The 18,980-nt window shown below is 34.0% G+C and overlaps 2 protein-coding genes across 2 annotated transcripts; both read left to right on the top strand.

Moving 5' to 3' along the window:
• The first annotated feature begins 8,306 nt into the window (after positions 1-8,306).
• Positions 8,307-9,266, top strand: LOC113175304 (olfactory receptor 1165-like). The gene has a single exon (XM_026379576.2). It carries the CDS (start codon positions 8,307-8,309, stop codon positions 9,264-9,266), a length of 960 nt encoding a protein of 319 aa, XP_026235361.2.
• Positions 9,267-18,029: 8,763 nt separating this feature from the next.
• LOC113175332 (olfactory receptor 5D13-like) lies at positions 18,030-18,980 on the top strand. The gene has a single exon (XM_026379604.2). The coding sequence runs from the start codon at positions 18,030-18,032 to the stop codon at positions 18,978-18,980; it is 951 nt and encodes a 316-aa protein (XP_026235389.2).

Here is an 18,980-nt window from a genome sequence, read left to right as displayed (position 1 = left end):
TTATCTTGCTTCAAATCTCAGAAGACTTAAATCAAAGGTTTCTATTTTACATATATATGGTATAACTGGATCAGATAGTGGTTTTATTCCTAGTTTTTTGAGGAATTTCCATCCTGATTTCCAGAGGGGTTAAACCAATTTGCGGTGCCACCAGAAATGTATGTGCGTTCCCTTTTCCCCACATCCTTACCAATATTTATCATTACTTGTATTCTTGATAATCGCCATTCTGACTGGCACTGTAAATCATGTTTTCTCTCTATGTACAATCACAAGAAAATGTAAAATGTTTTATAAATGTACATTCATGACATAATTTTGCTATTCATGTTAACATAGTTGTGCATCAATTATCTATCATTTTTAAAACTTTGACTAGAATGATTTTAGATCATTTTCATTTGTGAAAAAAAGTAGAGATCTTAATTATTTTTCATCCCATCTATTCCATGATCTTTCAGTGAAACCAGAATGCTGATGTAACATCCAAATATTATTCGCTCATCAGCTATTTTTAGATGAAAAATGTAGTATGCATCCATAAACTATTGGATCAATGACTGAGGTAGCTCTGCTGATATCAGTTGAGCTGCTCTGGCTTGAGAAGGAGCTCAATTGCTCAGCTCACCTTCAGTCTCTCTCTTTCTTGTATCTTCTCTGGACTGTTTGCTTACTTATATTCGTTTATAGCAGAAGTTACAATAGGTGTTGCCATTAATTAAATACTGCATGTCACAAATTCAATCTCCAACGGTAACATTTAATGGGTCTGAACAAATAACATGGATAAGTAAAAAAATAAAGAAGGGAGAATGTCATCTCCCTCTTATGGAAATAAAAAGTTATATGTCATCAGTCAGGAGTACTGTTAGGAGTGAAGAATTTGGCTCAAAATTTCCAAATTGATGAAAATTAGTACAACTCTGAACACATTCTTGCTTCATAGTGCCATATAACTTTACTGTGGATAAAATATAACCCATAAATGTAGCTTGATTTCCTGAAGCTTTCATATTATATATGAATTGTCTTCACTTATTGAGATTAAATATAAAAACTCAACTTGTCATTGTGTCTTGTCCACCATGTACCAGTGGAGAATAGGGAACATATCCATTCGTCATAGGTTCATTCTAAACTTTTAGGAGATACTTGTTTTCCCCAAGATTTCCTTTTTCTACCAAATAAAACTTGAAAATTCTTACTATAACACTATCCCAAGATACATGTCTTTTACAACTTACCATTTAAATATATTCAACACTTATTAAGTATTGTAATATTTAAAATATATATATACTTTAATTTTTAAATTGTCAATCATTGATTATAGTTTATTTGCCAGTCTATTATCCTAGAAAATGTATAGGTGAATGTACATAGTTTAATAAAGATCTCTGAAATTTTTGCTTTTAATTGTGCACAATTTTACATATTACTAAAATAGTGTCATTTTTCAAAACACATGTATTTAACACAGTGATCAGATCGATGCATTTAAAGTATTTGCCATGTCAAACAGTTATATAACATTTATCTGTGCATTGTTACGTATTTTATCTGTAAGATATCATGTCTTCTGACAATGATACATTTATCTACTTATATAATCTTCTCCTTATCATTTATTTAAAGATATATCTGTATTGTCAACTATACATTTTAAAATTCATAGTAAAATAATTGATCAAATATGAAAAAATGAGGATAATACCTGATTATAATTTGAAAATTATTTGATGTTTCTGTAGTTGTCATGTGAATATTCTTTATCAAAATGAGGCACTTCTTATTTTGTTTTGGCTGAAGAAATTTCCACATGGATCGCTATTACATTTTAAAAGAAGAGTTTCTGAAAATATGTCTTTACATTTTACATTTATTTGGGTTTACGGTTGTTTAACATTAATTGATTGCTAATTATTGCTGTCCTGAAAATTTTATTAAAAATCCAAGAAGGCATGGATCAAGTGGTCTTGAGACTGAGTGACCTGGATTTATGATCCAAGTCTGCTTTCATATTTTCCTCTATTACAGTCCTTTTCCCTGAGGGCAAATTGGCACTTTAAACAAATAAGATATTTTCTTCCTTTTGAAACTGTTTTCTATTGTTCTAATCTTTTTGTCAGTAAGACTGGGTACATTGAATTTTCTTATAATTTAAGCTTTGTTTCTTGGATCATATTCCTTCTTAAAAAATATTTTTGATGTTGTGTCCACCGAGAACTAAAAAAATAAATATTAAAAACTCTCTTAAAAAAATATTTTTGAGTAACCTATTATTCATTTATTTTTTTCTTCTTTTTTTCCTGTATTTGTTTTGGGAATGAAAATGACAATGGTAGAACCAAGTCCATTCTCTCATTGGTTGCAGGGACTCTACCACTGAGCTACACTGAGGTTTTTATTTTTCATTTTGAGACAGCATCTCCCTAAATTGCCAACCCTTGAATCCAACAGGCAATCCTCACGTCTCTGCATCCAGAGTTGGTTATTCAGATGGGAGCCACCTCACAAAGCAACATCTTTCTTTTAAACAAATTTTGCCTTTGATTATACAGGATCTCATTGAGATATTTCTATAGTTTAAGCCAAGCAGAGAACATGTAATCCATAGTTAACATCTGTACTTCCTAACTGCTTATATGATAAAAATTCTACTTTTTTATTGATACAGACAGTGACTAGGTTACTGAATCTAAAAGCAATCTCATAGTTTATAAAAATGATGAATTAAAATCATAAAGAAACCACATATTGGATGATGAAAAGAAGTTAACACCATATGCACAGATTATCTAACCAAAAACCTGCATATCATTCTGGAAAAAAAAATGTGCCATTGAAACTTTTTTATATAAGCAAAATTTCAAACATGTAACTTGTATAATTGCTGTTGGGCCCACGTAGATTCCAGCTACATTTATTGTTTTAGTTTTGCTTTATAGACAATAGCAAACAAATTTTTAAATAGAAAGAAAATGAAAAATAAAAAAGCAGTCGTTTCTAAGGATCAGATTTAAAGTAATGCTTTAAAACTTTAAAAGTATTCTCATTGATATAATCTTTTCCATGGCTTCAGTTGACATACCAGACCAAATGTGTTGGTTTTGTTCAGGCATTCAAGCATCTCAACGAAACATTTCATATTTGCTAGCCATAGTTTTTCAAAAATTCTTACTTATAAAGGCAAACATTAATTTGATGCTTAATTTTAGAATACCTGTTCTGGATGATTCAAATTACCTGTAGCAGATAATTCAATTTGTAGAATTGATATTTTTACATTTTATTTCCAAATGCTTATATGTATGTGTACCTCTCAAAGTTTTATGGTCAGCACCCATTCTCATGGTTTTAAGGGGTCAATCTTTGGAACCACTGTTTTTTTTTTAACTGCTTTTTATTCTAGAAAATTTTGTGTGAATTACAAGCTATATTTGAAATATCAACACTATAACTTTAGGGGTATGGTGAGAAAGAGAAGGAGCTGCAGTTTTGCAGCACAATCTTGACACCAAACAGATCTCCATTCTCTGATTCTCCAGTGAAGGCATATCAGGATCATATTGGGTCTATAAAGTGGAGTATAAAAAAAAAGAGGTATAATACATTGTTTGGTATGTTTCCCTGTAAATAATGTACAAATATTCGACAAGGAGAGGAGGAACAACACATGAACTGTTACTGTATTGAGATTAAAAGAGAAAATATGGCTATGTTTTATTGCTGTTTTCCCTTTAGTTTTTAGAATTACAATCTATATAGAGAGGTAAGTTACTTTATTTAATGTGAATATCAACATATAACTGATTTATAGAACTTATGTTCTAACTAATAGAAGAGGAAAATATCTCTAATTATTTTGCATGTAGTTCATAACAACAAACTGGTCAGGATTCTCCAGGGTCCGGGTCCCCAAAGTTGAGCAGTTAGATACAAAACAAGCAATTTGAGCATGGAAAACAAATCCAATGTCTGTTTCTTCACTAAAGAAATTTCTATGCTCCCTTAAAAATGTTTAACAGCTGGGTAAATATCATGAGTTGGATTCTTCATTGAAGGCTATTTTGCAAGAGTCACTCATTGCCTTTAAAGGGATTAAAAAATTTATAGAAACATTGTAATTTAGAGGGTGATTGTGCATCAGCTCATTAACATTTGCAAGAAAGCCAGCAATTTAAAAGTGTACATTAAGAAAATCTGGGTTTTGGTGAGTTGCTTCAGTACTGGGCATCTTTTTCTTTCTGTTGGGGTATATTAAAATAAAAAAAAATGTGGTAAAAAAACATCTATGTGGATTGAGGGAGAGAAATGTCTATAAAGTTCACCTATAAAAAGTGTCAAACTCTACTCTCATTGTTCCTAACATCATTTTACTGAGAATGAAACTATGTTCTTTAATGTATGAGATACATGAGAGGTTTTTAATTGTAAGCTTTGTCCTCATTGCATTAATGAATTCAGGAAAAAAATATTATGAACAAACATGAATATGCAGATAAAATAGCAAAATGTGTCAAGTATTTAATGAATAGTGTAATAACATAAGTGCAAAATAAATAGAGCCAGAAAAACTAGTGATATTTGGATAACCCTTAAATTGAGACAGAAGAAACAATGAGGTTTGGATAACCAGAAAAGTTTTCTTGGGAGAGCTACTTAGGGATCTTGTCATTGCAGGAGGACATACTATAAAATACTAGGGGAAAAACTGGGGCCATTTCAGACAGTTACAGGAAACAATTATTTTTATAGAGTAAAATTTTAAAACAATAATATGATTTGAGCTCTATATTTAGTGACAAATTAATGTATTTAATACTTCCTGAGGATATTATAAAGACCCACATAGAACATTGTTGATTTCATGCTTTTGAGATGAACTGCTATCAATCACAACTATGCTGTTGTATTCAAGGTGAAAGGATATCTAGGTTGAATTTTGATGGCTTGAAAGGACTTCATAGATAAATGACAGATGATCACACTAGAAGTAAAGAAGGAAAAATACTTTCAAATTTCTTCACTTTTCACTTTTTCCTGACTGACTTTACTGTAGCCATGACATGAGGTCATGAGCAGAAAGCACTGGACACTGATTGGAAACTGGGAAACAACGATCATACACAACTGGATTGAGTAATGAGTGGATCATTGAGGCCTAGACTGGACAGTAAGTCATTTACAACTAAAAACTATAGAATGTAAATTCTCAAGACCCTTTATTTTTTCTTATCCAGTGTCTAAGACATAAGTGTGGTTAATATACATGTAGTTATTATATATGATCCCAGAAGTCCTGAAAGTACTTAGCTTAATTAGCTGCAAGGAACACCCTAACTCCTTTCACAAAATAATCACCAAAATGACAGTTTAGCAATGACGGTACCCTCTGAGCATTTTTATGGACCTGATAATTTATAACCAAATAAATACATAACACACACCTTGTACTCAAAATAATTGTCAGTTGACAACCTTTATGTTCTCTGGAATCCTTTATGCCCCTGTACTTATTAAACTAAATCATATAATTTATACAATGCAGGTATTCTCCTAGAGTAGAGATGACACAACATTTTGAAAGGTTTCATACATTTTAAAAATCATATGAAGGTATAGAACCCCAGAATGGTCACAGATGATCAGTAAGAATAAGGGAAACTGAAATTATAGTGAAGGATTCTGAGTAAACAGAGAGTAATGAATTAAGGTAAGAAGGATCTCAAGGGTCCCTCCAGGTACCACGAAAGACCATGCAGGCAGCAATGGGAGACCAGAGGAGATTCACAAGGCATAAAATGTAACAGTAATGCATAATCCTCAAATTTGACCTCAAAATTCAAAATGCTTAAGCTTGGGGTTCATAATTTACCAGAAACTCATGAAATAATTATGCTGCTATAGTGAATTGTGCTTGCATCAAGTAGTTTAAAGTTGTTTGGTAAGTAGAAAATAACAGCAGATTCCTGACTTCAATGCTTCCAGGCTTCCATAGAATTACCTGGGCTTGTGGATCTAATTGTTTATGCTGACAACTGTTAGGAAGGTTAATGGTGAACCAAGATTATTAAGTGGAATTTATGAACAATTTGTATTAATCATTGTGAGAGATAAATTAAATAAAAGTATAAACAAATGTAAACTTATACTGATGAAAAAGCAGACAAACCAATTAAAACATCTGGAATATTTGAAATATATATTTGAATATATGAAAAATATTTGAATATATGAAAGAGAATGAATCATCTTTTTTTCTCCTCTTTAAATTCACAAAACATAAACATAGTTATTAGAGTCTAAAAACACAAGAAATATCATTATTGACAATGACACACTAAGATAAATATTTAAATATAGAATTGGCAATGATGTTTACAGACATGTATTATTTTTTTTCAACTATAAGGCTTTGAAGAAGGATCATGGATATGATCTAAGAGCTTCACTGTAAGGAAAAAAAGCAAAAGTAAAATTGCTAATGAATTCTGTACAAAATATATAAAAACAATTACGAGTTTTTAGCTTTTAAATTGTATTACATCATATTTTGATCTTGGCATACTGATTCTTAGAAAGGTCACTTAGTTAATTAAGGTCAGAATTTCACAAGTTACCTTGCTCTCATAGCAGATTGTGTCTCCAAAGTCTTCATGTTCATGGATGTAGCCAAACACATGTAATTTCAGTGACTGAACCTAAACACAAACTTTTTGGGTCAACATGTGTGATGACCCAGGTCCACCCAATCTTGTATGTAATGGACAGTGAGGTGGTATAGCTGACATTCTGCTAGGAAAATTAGCTTAAGATCTAATGGAAAGTTCTCAGCTATTACAAACTAGAGAAATAATTGTCAGAGTTGTGATAAATACAAGGTAGCTCCATAATATTTTATGGATCTCCACCTTCATTTCCAGAATAAACCTTTTATTTATACTCTACCTTGTGAAATTTCAAATGTTCAGATGTCTACACAAATAGGTTTCATATTTTTTTCAATATTGTTATGTCATATTTTATGGGTCTCCACCTTCATTTCCAGAATAAACCTTTTATTTATACTCCACCTTGTGAAATTTCAAATTTTCAGATGCCTACACAAATAGGGTTCATAGTTTTTCAATCTTTTTATGTTGTTATTCCGTGGGTACTCCACCAACTTATTCCATGGGATAAAAAGAGCTTTGTTTTGATTTGTATGAGGTATTAATTTTTAGTAGTACATTTTTTTGTAGTTTTTATTTGCTGATAAATATTCAATGTTCATGTTTTCTAGGTTATACACTAAAAACAGATCGTATAAGACTATAAAATTATATGAAGAATATATTAAGAATATATTCAGATATTTCCTTAGGATTGATTTGATATATTGAATTTATAATCTTAAAAAAGATTATAAAATGCTGATAATTCTACTGAACATAATTATCAGTAGAGTTTGTTATTTATACAGTGCTGAGGGTGGAACCCAGAGCTTCACATGTGACAGGAACGTGTTCCACTAAGCCACATCTCAAGGCAAAGAATGGAATTTTGTTGTTGTTGTTGTTCAGGTCATTTAAAGATGCTGTTGGATATTTGATGAGTCTTTGAAAATAGAATATGCATATAAGAAGTAAAATTTCAATCCATTAATACACAACTGTGAATGTGTGGAAAGTACATTTCATACTGTTTTGCTTATTACGTTTTTATTTGTTTGTTTTAATTGTTGCTTGTTTCTGAAATGAGATCTTGCTGTGTTGCCATAGTAGGTCTTGAAATCATGACCTCTCATTATCCTCCTCCAAACACTTCAGTTTGTCTGAATATTCTTCCTCGCCTGGTTACTACTACGGTTTTCTTTTCGTTTTTAAGCATATTTCTTCTTCTTAAACGATTTGCCCTTCCATCAACTGAATCCTGGTATGATCTGCCCAGTGCTTCCTGAGTTTGCTATATATATTCTTTCTTTTACAGAATTATATTTATCATGAGCATTCTAAGCATCACATATATTTACAAATGATTTGTAGGAAATAATATTGATAGGTACTACTGTGTTTTGCAGAAAACTGCAATTCTGAAGAAGGATAAAATTTATTTTCTGTTATAAAAAGTCAATGAGTGTTCTAAATGGAATCCAAAGTGAAGCAGAAAAATCAGGAAGCAAATTGACCACATTTGTTTACACTGGTTTATACTGAGCATCTGCAGAGCTTCTTCCTCTTCAAATGCTCAAGTTCTGATGCTCAATTTTATTCTCCCTTTCTCTCTCTGTGTGTGTGTCTCTCTCAACATCTTGACAAAGAATAATGGTACTTGTGGTACATGACACAGGAAACCAGAGCTCTGTGGCCACATTCATCCTGGTGGGGTTCTCAGAATTCCCACAGCTCCAGGCACCCCTCTTCCTGCTGTTCCTCTGCATCTACACAGTCACTGTGGTGGGGAATGTGGGCATCATTGTAGTGAGAAGGATCAATCCCAAGCTTCATACACCCATGTATTTTTTCCTCAGCCATCTCTCATTTCTGGATATTTGCTACTCCAGTGTATTCACACCCAAGCTGTTAGAGATCTTGGTTGTGGAAGACAGAACTATCTCCTTCAATGGATGCATGACACAGTTTTTCTTTGGCTGTGCATGTGTGATTACAGAAATGTTCATGTTGGCAGTGATGGCCTATGACCGGTTTGTGGCCGTGTGTAATCCCCTTCTCTACACAGTTGCCATGTCTCACAAGCTCTGTGCCCTGTTGGTGGCTGGAACTTACATGTGGGGTGGCCTCTGCTCCTTGATAATCACATATTCCCTTTTGCAACTGTCATACTGCGGATCAGGCCTCATGAACCACTTTGGCTGTGAGTACTCTGCCATCATCTCCGTCTCTTGCTCTGATTCCTCCTTCAGCCAGATGGCATGTTTAGTCATTTCTATATTGAGTGAGGCCTGCAGCCTCCTGATCACCCTTGCCTCCTATGTCTTCATTGTTGTCATTGTCATCAGGATGCCTTCCAAGGCTGGCCTCCGCAAAGCCTTCTCCACCTGTACCTCTCACCTGATGGCCATCAGCATCTTCCATGGGATCATCCTCCTCCTCTACTGTGTGCCCCACTCCAAAAACTCCTGGCTACTGGTTAAAGTGGCGACTGCACTTTACTCTGTCATGATCCCCATGCTCAATCCCCTCATCTACAGCCTCAGGAACAAAGATGTGAAAGAGACAGTCAGGAGGCTCATCAACTCCAAACTGCATTCTCAACTAACATAATTTTTAAAAAGGTTATTTACGTTCTAACTATTGAAATTTTCATATACTTATTGATGGTACTTTAGCTTTAAGTTAGTATATGGTTAAACTCTAGATCAATTGAATATTAAAAATGCAGTGGTTTTCAGTGTGCAAATTGACCTAGTGTTTTCTCTGTTTTCATATAAATATAGTGCACTCACCTCTACTTCATCTGAGATTATGAAACAATTATGTTTCAACATTTCCTCACTGAAGACTAGGGAAGGAAAAATGAAGAAATATTTATTTTGACATTTGCATCTTAGGGCATAATTTTATGTTTATGTTTGTTTCTTTGTTTGGTACTGGGGATTGAACTCAGGGGCACTTGACCACTGAGCCATATCCTCAGCCTTTTCTGTTTATTTTATTTAGAGGCAGTGTCTTATTAGTGCCTTAGCACCTCACTTCTACTGAGGCTAGCTTTGAACTTGAGATTCTGCCGCCTTACATCCCAAGGTGCTGGAATTATAGACATGTGCCACCTTGCCTGGCTTATGTTGCCCTTAAAATAATGCACACACACACATTATAAATGTCTTCAAGTGTTGAAACTCACACTTTTGACTCAGCAGTTTCTACAGAACATAACTTTTCATTTCATCTTATAATATTGCAAGTAGAATAGGAACATAAGGTTTATATTATGAAATGATTCTCTGATTTAAGCAAACATTTTGGAAATTGTAGCTACTATCTATGTGTCACTCATTTTCCTCAAGTATAAAGGTAATATGTTACAGTTCAATAAATGTTGAGGTACTGATATCAAGAATTAAGACCAGTTCACTTCTAACTCTACTTATATCCATTTTTCAGTGATACTAAACTATAAGTTTTAAAACTCTAACTTTTTTTACACATTCTCACCATCAACTTATCTACTCTTTATCAATGACATCCGCATCTACTTAGTTACTTAAACCATTTGGAAAATTTTAATGATTCCCACACAGTCTCTATGTATCTGCCAATAACTCATATTTTTTTACATCTACAAAATAGAAAACGTCTTCACTTCTCTGCTCTCAAAACTATCATAATAATACATTTGATTTATAGTAGTTAATAAAAAATTACCCTAATTTCCTTTTTCTTTACTTTTCATAGATTATCCATAGTTTTGTGAAACATGCAATCTATTTATTTCCCTCCCTAGGTTAGAATTATCTAACCATTGTGTGTAATACATAAAATGAAAATCAGTCTCTTTGAAAAAATGGCATTTGCCTCTCTTGTATTAGCACTTAAAATTTAAGACATACAGGTGTGCATTTTTTAAGAAAATAACTGTGATAACTGTGTAACTACTAGATCAGAGTAAAACTATTTCCAGCACTATAAAAATAAATGCCTAGCTATTTCCTCTGGCTCCTGCATTAGACAAAATTAAGACTTTTACAATAAAGTTGCACTTGGTATAGAGATTCACTATCTATTTAAAGATACATCCCCCAAAATAGTAAATGATATTTCCTGATTGTATACTTTACAATGATATAGTGCTTATTTCTTGTATAATACTGTATGTACTCTATGACTTTAGAAAAAATGATTCAAAATTTTACATATATTTATAATTTGTTCATTTTGTCCCTATTTAACTTTTTGTTGCAAAAGTTTCAAGTACTTTTACATAACTCAGACAATTATGAAGTTCATTTGTTTTTTTTTCAGTTATAAATTCATGTATATGGTTATAATGTTCAGAAATATTTATGACAATGAGATTTATAGTTAGAAATATTGTTCATATATATATATAGGTCCAGATTTCAAAAAGGGCATACAATAAATAACAGTGTCTGAATATTCCAATGTTATAATCCACTCCATTAGCTATTTTAGTATTTTCAGACCTTTGGAAATTTAATAATTTGCTCATTATAGAACATGATTAAATATTTGTGGTTACTGAAGTTGGGAAGATTTTAATATTTGCATGGATATATATTTTTTTTCAAATTGTCTTTGTATGCCATGCTACCAACCCATTGAATTATTTTCTTTTTGAAATTATTTTATGTACATTATGGATATTATTCCTTTTTATAACATGAAAATTTTTTATATTTTGCATTATTTTTCAGTGATTAATATCCTTTGATAAGGAGAAAGTTAAACTTAACTTAAATATAACTTTTTTAAAAATGATTTTGTAATTATTTAATATTTTACTTATCCACCTTGAAGTGAGGGAAAATTTCTACTGTACCATGTTTAGGAGTGTATTTAATTCTTTGTATTTCATTCTATGAATTTCCTCACATATGTCATTTTTGTGGAAAGTGTGAGGTTTGGGTAGAGGCGAATGATATGGGTTTCATCATTATGTGCTCTCTTTGCCTACATGTATCCTGTGGGTAGACAGACATTTCCCCTGTGACTCACCCTACACAATGTGAAGTTGGTGAATGTGTTGGAAGCTAGTACATAGAACAGGTCTTAAATGTCTCTTCATGGTTGATTCTTTCTTCCTGGAGCTTATAAGTTTCACCAAGAGAGAAGCACAACACAAAGAGCGAGCATTCCTTCAACCCAAGTTCCAGAATGGGCATTTATAGGAAACTAACCAACCTTAGCAAATTCCAGAAGAGCAGAGATGCAGTCAGCATCAACACTCCTTAACTAGTGCATTTTTACTCATACCCATATCACATGCTGTTCACTCAATAAAATATTGCTTCTGTCCTGTTGCTCTAAAAATGCCAACATTATTATGAAGGAAGCATCCATGTCTGTGATTTCGGTGTTACCATAAGCTACTGCCTCAGCAACTCTTCAAAACCATTCCATAGTCAGTGGCTTAAAAGTTTAATTAATTAGTTTTCCAGAAACTGCCAGTAACCTTATGTGTCTCTGTTTCGTGCTATGCAGTACAGGAAAGCATTATGTCCTAGCACATTGCTGTGAGTATGGATTTTCTCAAATCTCTCTCATCATCTTTAGAGTTGTTGGCTCTCTATAGGTTCTGGTTTAGATGTTAGGTATCCCCCAAGAGATCACATAAGAGACAATGCAAGAAACTTTAGAGGTGAAATCATTGGTCTATGAGAATCTTAACCCAATCAGTGCATTAATTCCCTGATAGAGATTAATTGAATGATGACCTTAGTAAGGTTGAGTGTATCTGGAGGAAGGCACTCTTTGGGAGTATACCATATTTTGTCTATGGTCAGGGGATCTCTCTCTCTCTCTCTCCCTCTCTCTGATACCATATTCTGAGCTGCTTTCCATTGCAATTCTGCCATGATATTATGACTCACCTTAAGCCCAGGACAATGGAGCTGATCACCTATGGACTGAGACCTCTGAAACTGCAAGCCCTCAAATAATTTTTTTTTCTCTAAATTTTTTTTTCAGGTCTTTTGGTCACAGCACTGAAAAAGTTACCTAAAAAACTAATGAAAGTTTCAGAAATATAATTGGTCAAGAGGCAATATTGAAGGTCTCCCAAGCCTAAACTAAGAACTTCCAAAATGTCAGCCTCAGCAACTTGGTGAGTACTAGTCTCAATAAATAAATAAATAAATAAATAAATAAGATTGAGAATATGATTCAGTGGTAAAATGCCCTTGAGCTCAGTCCTCAACATTAAAAAAAATCCTCAACTCACATTTCAATTGTTTGTGGTAGTTTACATGCTATGTATATTGTAGAATTTACTACACTTCTTTTTAAGTTTGAGACAGGGTCTTTCTTGGTGATCTTGTTGGCCTTGAACTTGTAATCCTCCCACCTCAGCTGCACAAATCACAGGGATTACAAGAGTATCCCACAAAACCTGGCTTTCCCACACTTCTAAAGACTATTATTGCCGGGTGTGGTGGAGTACTCTGTAATCCCAATGTACCAGAAGATTGATGCAGGAGGAATGCAAGTTCAAGGCCAGCCTCAGTAATTTAGCAAAGACTTAAGCAACTTAGTGAGACTCAGTCTCAAATTAAAAGAGAAAGAGAGAGAGAGAGAAATTATTTTTATATACCTGAAATACATAAAATAGTATGAGTTCTACCCAAGCATAGCTATCATGTATAGTCAGTAAAAAAATGAATTTATATAATTCATGGAAAAATGTATGGTAGGTCAATTTTGACAATAAACCAGGGTCACAGAAAGATGAGCCAGATACCTGGACCTAAATTTCCCTGGAAATCATTCACTGAAAGTATAAGCTACAATTTTTATGGTCATATAGACATATATAGGGAAAGGGTAAAATTTAAAGGGTAATCAAAGTTGAAAATTTTCCAGATTGAGACCCTGAACTGATGCCACAGGTATAAAAAGTGTCACATGATAGTCCAAATTGCACTGAAAAAGAGATGTGACTCATTTCAGGGGCCAGGAAACCCTAGGCCTGGGGATTGGATGAAAGCATACTAGAGTGCCTGTGCTCTAAATAAATATTAGAAGTAGAAAAATTTTTGTCCTGATTAAATCCTTTGAGACCTCAAATTATCTTTTCACCTGAGTTTTGAACATAATGTTCAGTACTTTCAAAGTTTGCAAAGCACATCAAAAGATAGGAGAAGGACAGTCTCTACCTCTGGAGATGGAGAATCTGCAGTCTTATTTGGGTGTATTTTTATACTTCAGTCCAGAGCTTCTTTCTCTGAAGATGGCACCAGTTCTCCCTTAAATGTGTATTTCTTGCTTTACTCCAAAAGATGTCTCTCTCTTGAGATAACCTGCATCTTCCTTTAATGTGTATCTATCTGCATTCTACCTTTCATGTGTATCTAATTATTGATTTACTAAATAAATCTGTGTCAGATAGAGAAGGAGAGAGAGAGAGAGAGAGAGAGAGAGAGAGAGAGAGAGAGAGAGACCTATGAAATAATACAATAACCTTTAGAAATCATGAAAACTTCTTCAGAACATTTTATACATCAACAATACATTCCTTAAATAAGAAGATTGTTTTAGTCAGTGTTTTCATCACTGTGACCATAAGATCTGACAAGAACAATTATAGAGGAGAAAAAGTTTATTTGGGGTTCATGGTTTCAGAGTTCTGAGTCCACAGACAGACAATGCCTTTACTCTGGCTGGGCCTGAGGGAAGACAAACATCACAGCAGAGGGTGTGGTAGAAAAAGCAGCTCAGGACTTGAGAATCAGGAAGCTGAGAGAAAGCTCTGCTCACCAGAGACAAAATAAATACCCCAAGGCATGTCCCCTGTGAACTACCTCATTCACCCACACCCAGGTGCCTATAGGTATACCCAGTTGGTCCCTGGGTTAAGGCTCTCATAATCCATTCATTTACCTCTGAAGTTCTTGTATTGTCTCACACATGAGTGTTTGAGGGACACCTAATATCTAAACAATAAAAAAGATAAAACAAAATTAATCATTTAAAAATGTTTAGAAAACTAGACACTAAGATAAATAGTGTTTTTATTAAAATAACTATATATAAAAAGAATAAAAATATTGTAACTGACATTAAGAATTCATACAGGGGTTGGGGTTGTGGCTTAATGGTAGAGCACTCACCTAACAAATTGAGGCATTTGATCCTCAGTATCAAATAAAATTTTTTGAAAAATAAAATAAAATAGAGCTATAAAAAAGAGTTTAACTCAAAAATATAATTTAAATGGAAGTTTAATACCTAAATAAATGTAGCTAATGATAGAAGTTATCTTTGAGGTTCTTCAGAGAGGAAAATAGAAACAAAGAAAATATTTACAAACTTTATATCTGATAAGAGGCTAACATCCAAAACATGTAAGGAGCTCCTACAACTCAATAACAGGTAATGACTTAATATCACAATTTATATTGGATTAAGATCTTGAGTAGATGATTCTCCAGAGAAGACATGCAAATAACCTACATTTCTATGAAAAAAAATGTTCTGCATTATTAATATCAGGGAAAGGTAAATTAAAACAATGGGATATATTTTTAGTTATGGTTCAGAGCTTTATAGTCCACTTTTTCTTCAATGAGTGAACTTTCATTATTTAATTCAATACACAAAAGTGGTTAATGGAATGAATACCATAATGTAATTATCCCTATTGCTTCAAAATAAAGCACAGCTATCACAATGATGTAAGACTGTTTAACTAATTTTATGTTTTTGCAGCCCGCTCCAATTAAAATTCCCTAGTGTCCCTATCTCCATAGTCTGGGGACATGTATAAAAGCTGGAGTTTGGCAGAGTTCAGACTATGAGTTCAACTTTCAGGTGTTTCTTTTTAAAATCCATCTTACTGGCATGATCACTGAAACACTTCCACTTTCACAACAATCTTAAGCATTTTGCTCTATTAATTAATATTTGCTCACTATGAACAGAAGTACCTCAACTTCATTAGTCTTAAGAAGAAATTCTTAGTGGATTAATCAAGAACTTCTAGTTCCAGGTCAGTTCATTAATCTTTTGGTATTTCAGTTCAGGTGGAAAACAGGGGTTCAGTTCACATAGGTGGCTATAAAATTAAGTAGATATCTTTCTATGGCTGGGGACATCTTGATTTTTACTAACAGTGTTTAAAGTGTTTCTCAAAATTCAATTTTGTTCTACAGAAACTGGCAACAGTGACACTACCAGATATCAGTGCAGAAAATCACAGAAAGTTTGTGGGATGTTTGTTAATTTTGAGCTCCCCTAGATTTAGTTCTGCTTTGGGTACAAGCCTAATCCTGACACATTTATGTTTATAAAATCTATTGGAAGTTGCTAGGACTTAATTACCAAGTCTTTTTCTGAGTGTCTTTTTGTTATTGACCTAAAAAGTATGCCACATGTCCAGAGTAGTAGTAGCTGACTTTACTAAGATATTCAAATTTTGAAGGGAAGTTTATGTATTAAAAAGTATGAAAAATAATGGGTATTTAAACTCTGACCACCCAGGCCCCTTGCTATGGGAAAAACCTGCTCCTAAGAGATGCTCTAAGTGTCAAGTTGCTGTTCAAGTGAGGGTGGGAACTCATGAGGCCAAGGCTCCATCTTGACACTCAATGCAGATAAAGCTGAAAAAGTGGAAGACCATCTGCAGATGTATTTCTGCTGCTGCCTCGTGTCTCTACCTTTTTACATTTTTCTTCTCTCATATCAAGACCTCTCATTTCATTGCCTTTTGCTTACACTTCCTCCTCTTCTCCAAGTTTGCTCATCTTAAAGAAAGGATTGTATTTTGGGGCTAAGAACATGTGTAGTTTTTATTACAAAATTTTCATTGTATCATAGAATACATTTTGTATGGAAATATTACTGGTGATTATAAGATCATTTTTTTCTATGTGTGTGTATATATATAATTTTGTTAATACTTTAACTGTTTATTAATGTGCTTTAGTCAGCTCATTAGATTTTCTCTATGTGTATATATATTTGTATATATACCTGACTTAAAGCACAATAAAGTTATTGAAAATTTGTTTGAAAACCTCTAATAAAAGAATAAAAGTTGACTCAGTGTCTCAATAAAACACCCATAAAAATACACAAGGGGCAGTGTACATTGAAGTTTGAATGTGACAATGTGAACATATCATAATTCAGCTTCTGTAGCAAATTCTACAGAATTGTGTAGAATGGAATCTACATGGAATCATGAAATATAGACATGTTAAGACTCAGTCCTGTGGAGATTGATGACAATGACTGGGAGACCAGTGTCTGAGATTGGAGTCTCTGATGACTTCATGGCTGTGGCTTACTTGGTGGTGGGAAAGTTTCTGTGCAAAGGCATAGGATGCCAGATTGCTAGGGAAATGTCCTCCATGTTAGAATCTTATCAGCCTGGACCTTAATCTCAGGCATAGCAGCTCCTGTGAATGAAGGAAACTTCTTGCTAAGAAAACAACATTTCACGAGTTCAACTGAATCAGTAACTTAAAACAATGAACATTCTTGAGAGCTGCACAATTCTCCTAACATTGCACATTGCAACTGTAGATTGTAATTGAGGAAATTGCTTCATACTGTTGCTAACTCTGAACCTTTCATGAATACAAAGAATAATGCTTGCATAGTCTTTAATCTGACTTAGAGACATATATAATAAAGATAGATGGTGTAATTCTTTAGACTTGCTTCTCCATCAGAGAGCAGCATTCCAATGGACTGCAGCTTTATTTTCAAGATCTGCATGTGCTGATTCTTATTTCTTCCTATCTCCCATCGCCCCTTGACAGAAACTGCTAGTCTGGTTGCACTGGTGGAGGCACAGTCCAAGTACTAAATTCTATGGTGATTTGATTTTGTATCATGTTTAGAAAGGTGTAAAATGCAAAAGCAATTTACACTACCAAATGTGGGTCACCAATGGTGATGTCAAGCTCTCTTCAATTCTTAGTGTAAATCTCTAAATCATAACAAGGTGCTCTTTGGTTCTGCTTCCCTTTCCAATTTTTGTGATTCCTTTATGCTATATTTATTTCAGTTCCACATGAATAATACTAATGAAGGCTGACTTTTAAATAATAAAGTTATTACCACATATTTTCACATTTAGCATAGATAGAAACCCTCTAGAGGCTTTCTAGAATCACAAAGTGTGGGCATCATCCCAGGGTGTTTGATTCAGAAGGTTGGTGGGACTGGAGAATTTATATCTTAAGAAATTGCCAGGTTCAGTTGTGGCTGTTCTTTGGGTACCCCACTTCTTATGTCACTCATCACACATGACACCTTTTTATTCCCTCTATTTTTATTTTCTATTAATTCTGATTGTCAGGATTAACTTGTGGTTCTCTTTTGTTTTTTCAGCCAAGAGGATTTATGATGTCTTCTAAAGGAAATCGAAGCAGCAGGCCCACCTTTATTCTGCTGGGTTTTTCAGAATATCCAGGTCTCCAGGTGCCACTCTTTCTGGTTTTCTTGTCCATTTATATCGCCACCATAGTGGGAAATTTGGGAATGATAGTAATCATCAAGGTCAACCCAAAACTCCACACAATCATGTACTTTTTTCTTAGCCACCTGTCCTTTGTAGATTGCTGTTTTTCCACTGTAGTCACACCTAAACTGCTAGAAAACTTAGTTGTGGAAGACAGAACCATTTCTTTTTCTGGTTGTATCATGCAGTTTTCTTTTGCTAGCATGTTTGCAGTGACAGAAACTTTCATGCTGGTAGCAATGGCCTATGACCGATTTGTGGCAGTTTGTAATCCTCTGCTCTATACCACTATTATGTCTCCGAAGCTTTGTGTTCTTCTGGTGGCTGGGTCTTATACATGGGGGGTAGTGTGCTCCCTGACACTCACATATTTTCTTCTTGCCCTGTCGTACTGTGAATCTAACATCATAAATAACTTCATCTGTGACCACTCTGTCATTGTTTCTGTCTCCTGCTCGGACCCTTATATCAGCCAGGTGCTATGTTTTATTATTGCTGTATTTAATGAGGTGAGCAGCCTGATAATTATCACTATGTCCTATGTATTCATCTTCATCACTGTTATGAGGATGCCTTCGGCAAGTGGACGTCGGAGAACCTTCTCCACCTGTGCCTCCCACCTGACCAACATCACCATCTTTCATGGAACCATTCTGTTTCTTTACTGTGCTCCTAGTGCCAAAACTTCTTGGCTCTCAGTTAAGGTAGCTTCAGTGTTTTATACAGTGGTGATTCCCATGCTGAACCCATTGATCTATAGCTTTAGGAACAAAGATGTGAAGGACACTTTCCGAAAATTAGTTGTCACCAAATCTCTTTGTCACTCAATATAA

Source organism: Urocitellus parryii, chromosome 4, assembly GCF_045843805.1.
Source record: "Urocitellus parryii isolate mUroPar1 chromosome 4, mUroPar1.hap1, whole genome shotgun sequence".
Classification (NCBI taxonomy): Eukaryota; Metazoa; Chordata; class Mammalia; order Rodentia; family Sciuridae; genus Urocitellus; species Urocitellus parryii.
Note: the sequence above shows the minus strand (reverse complement) of the source record. Positions and strands in the feature narration are given on the sequence as shown.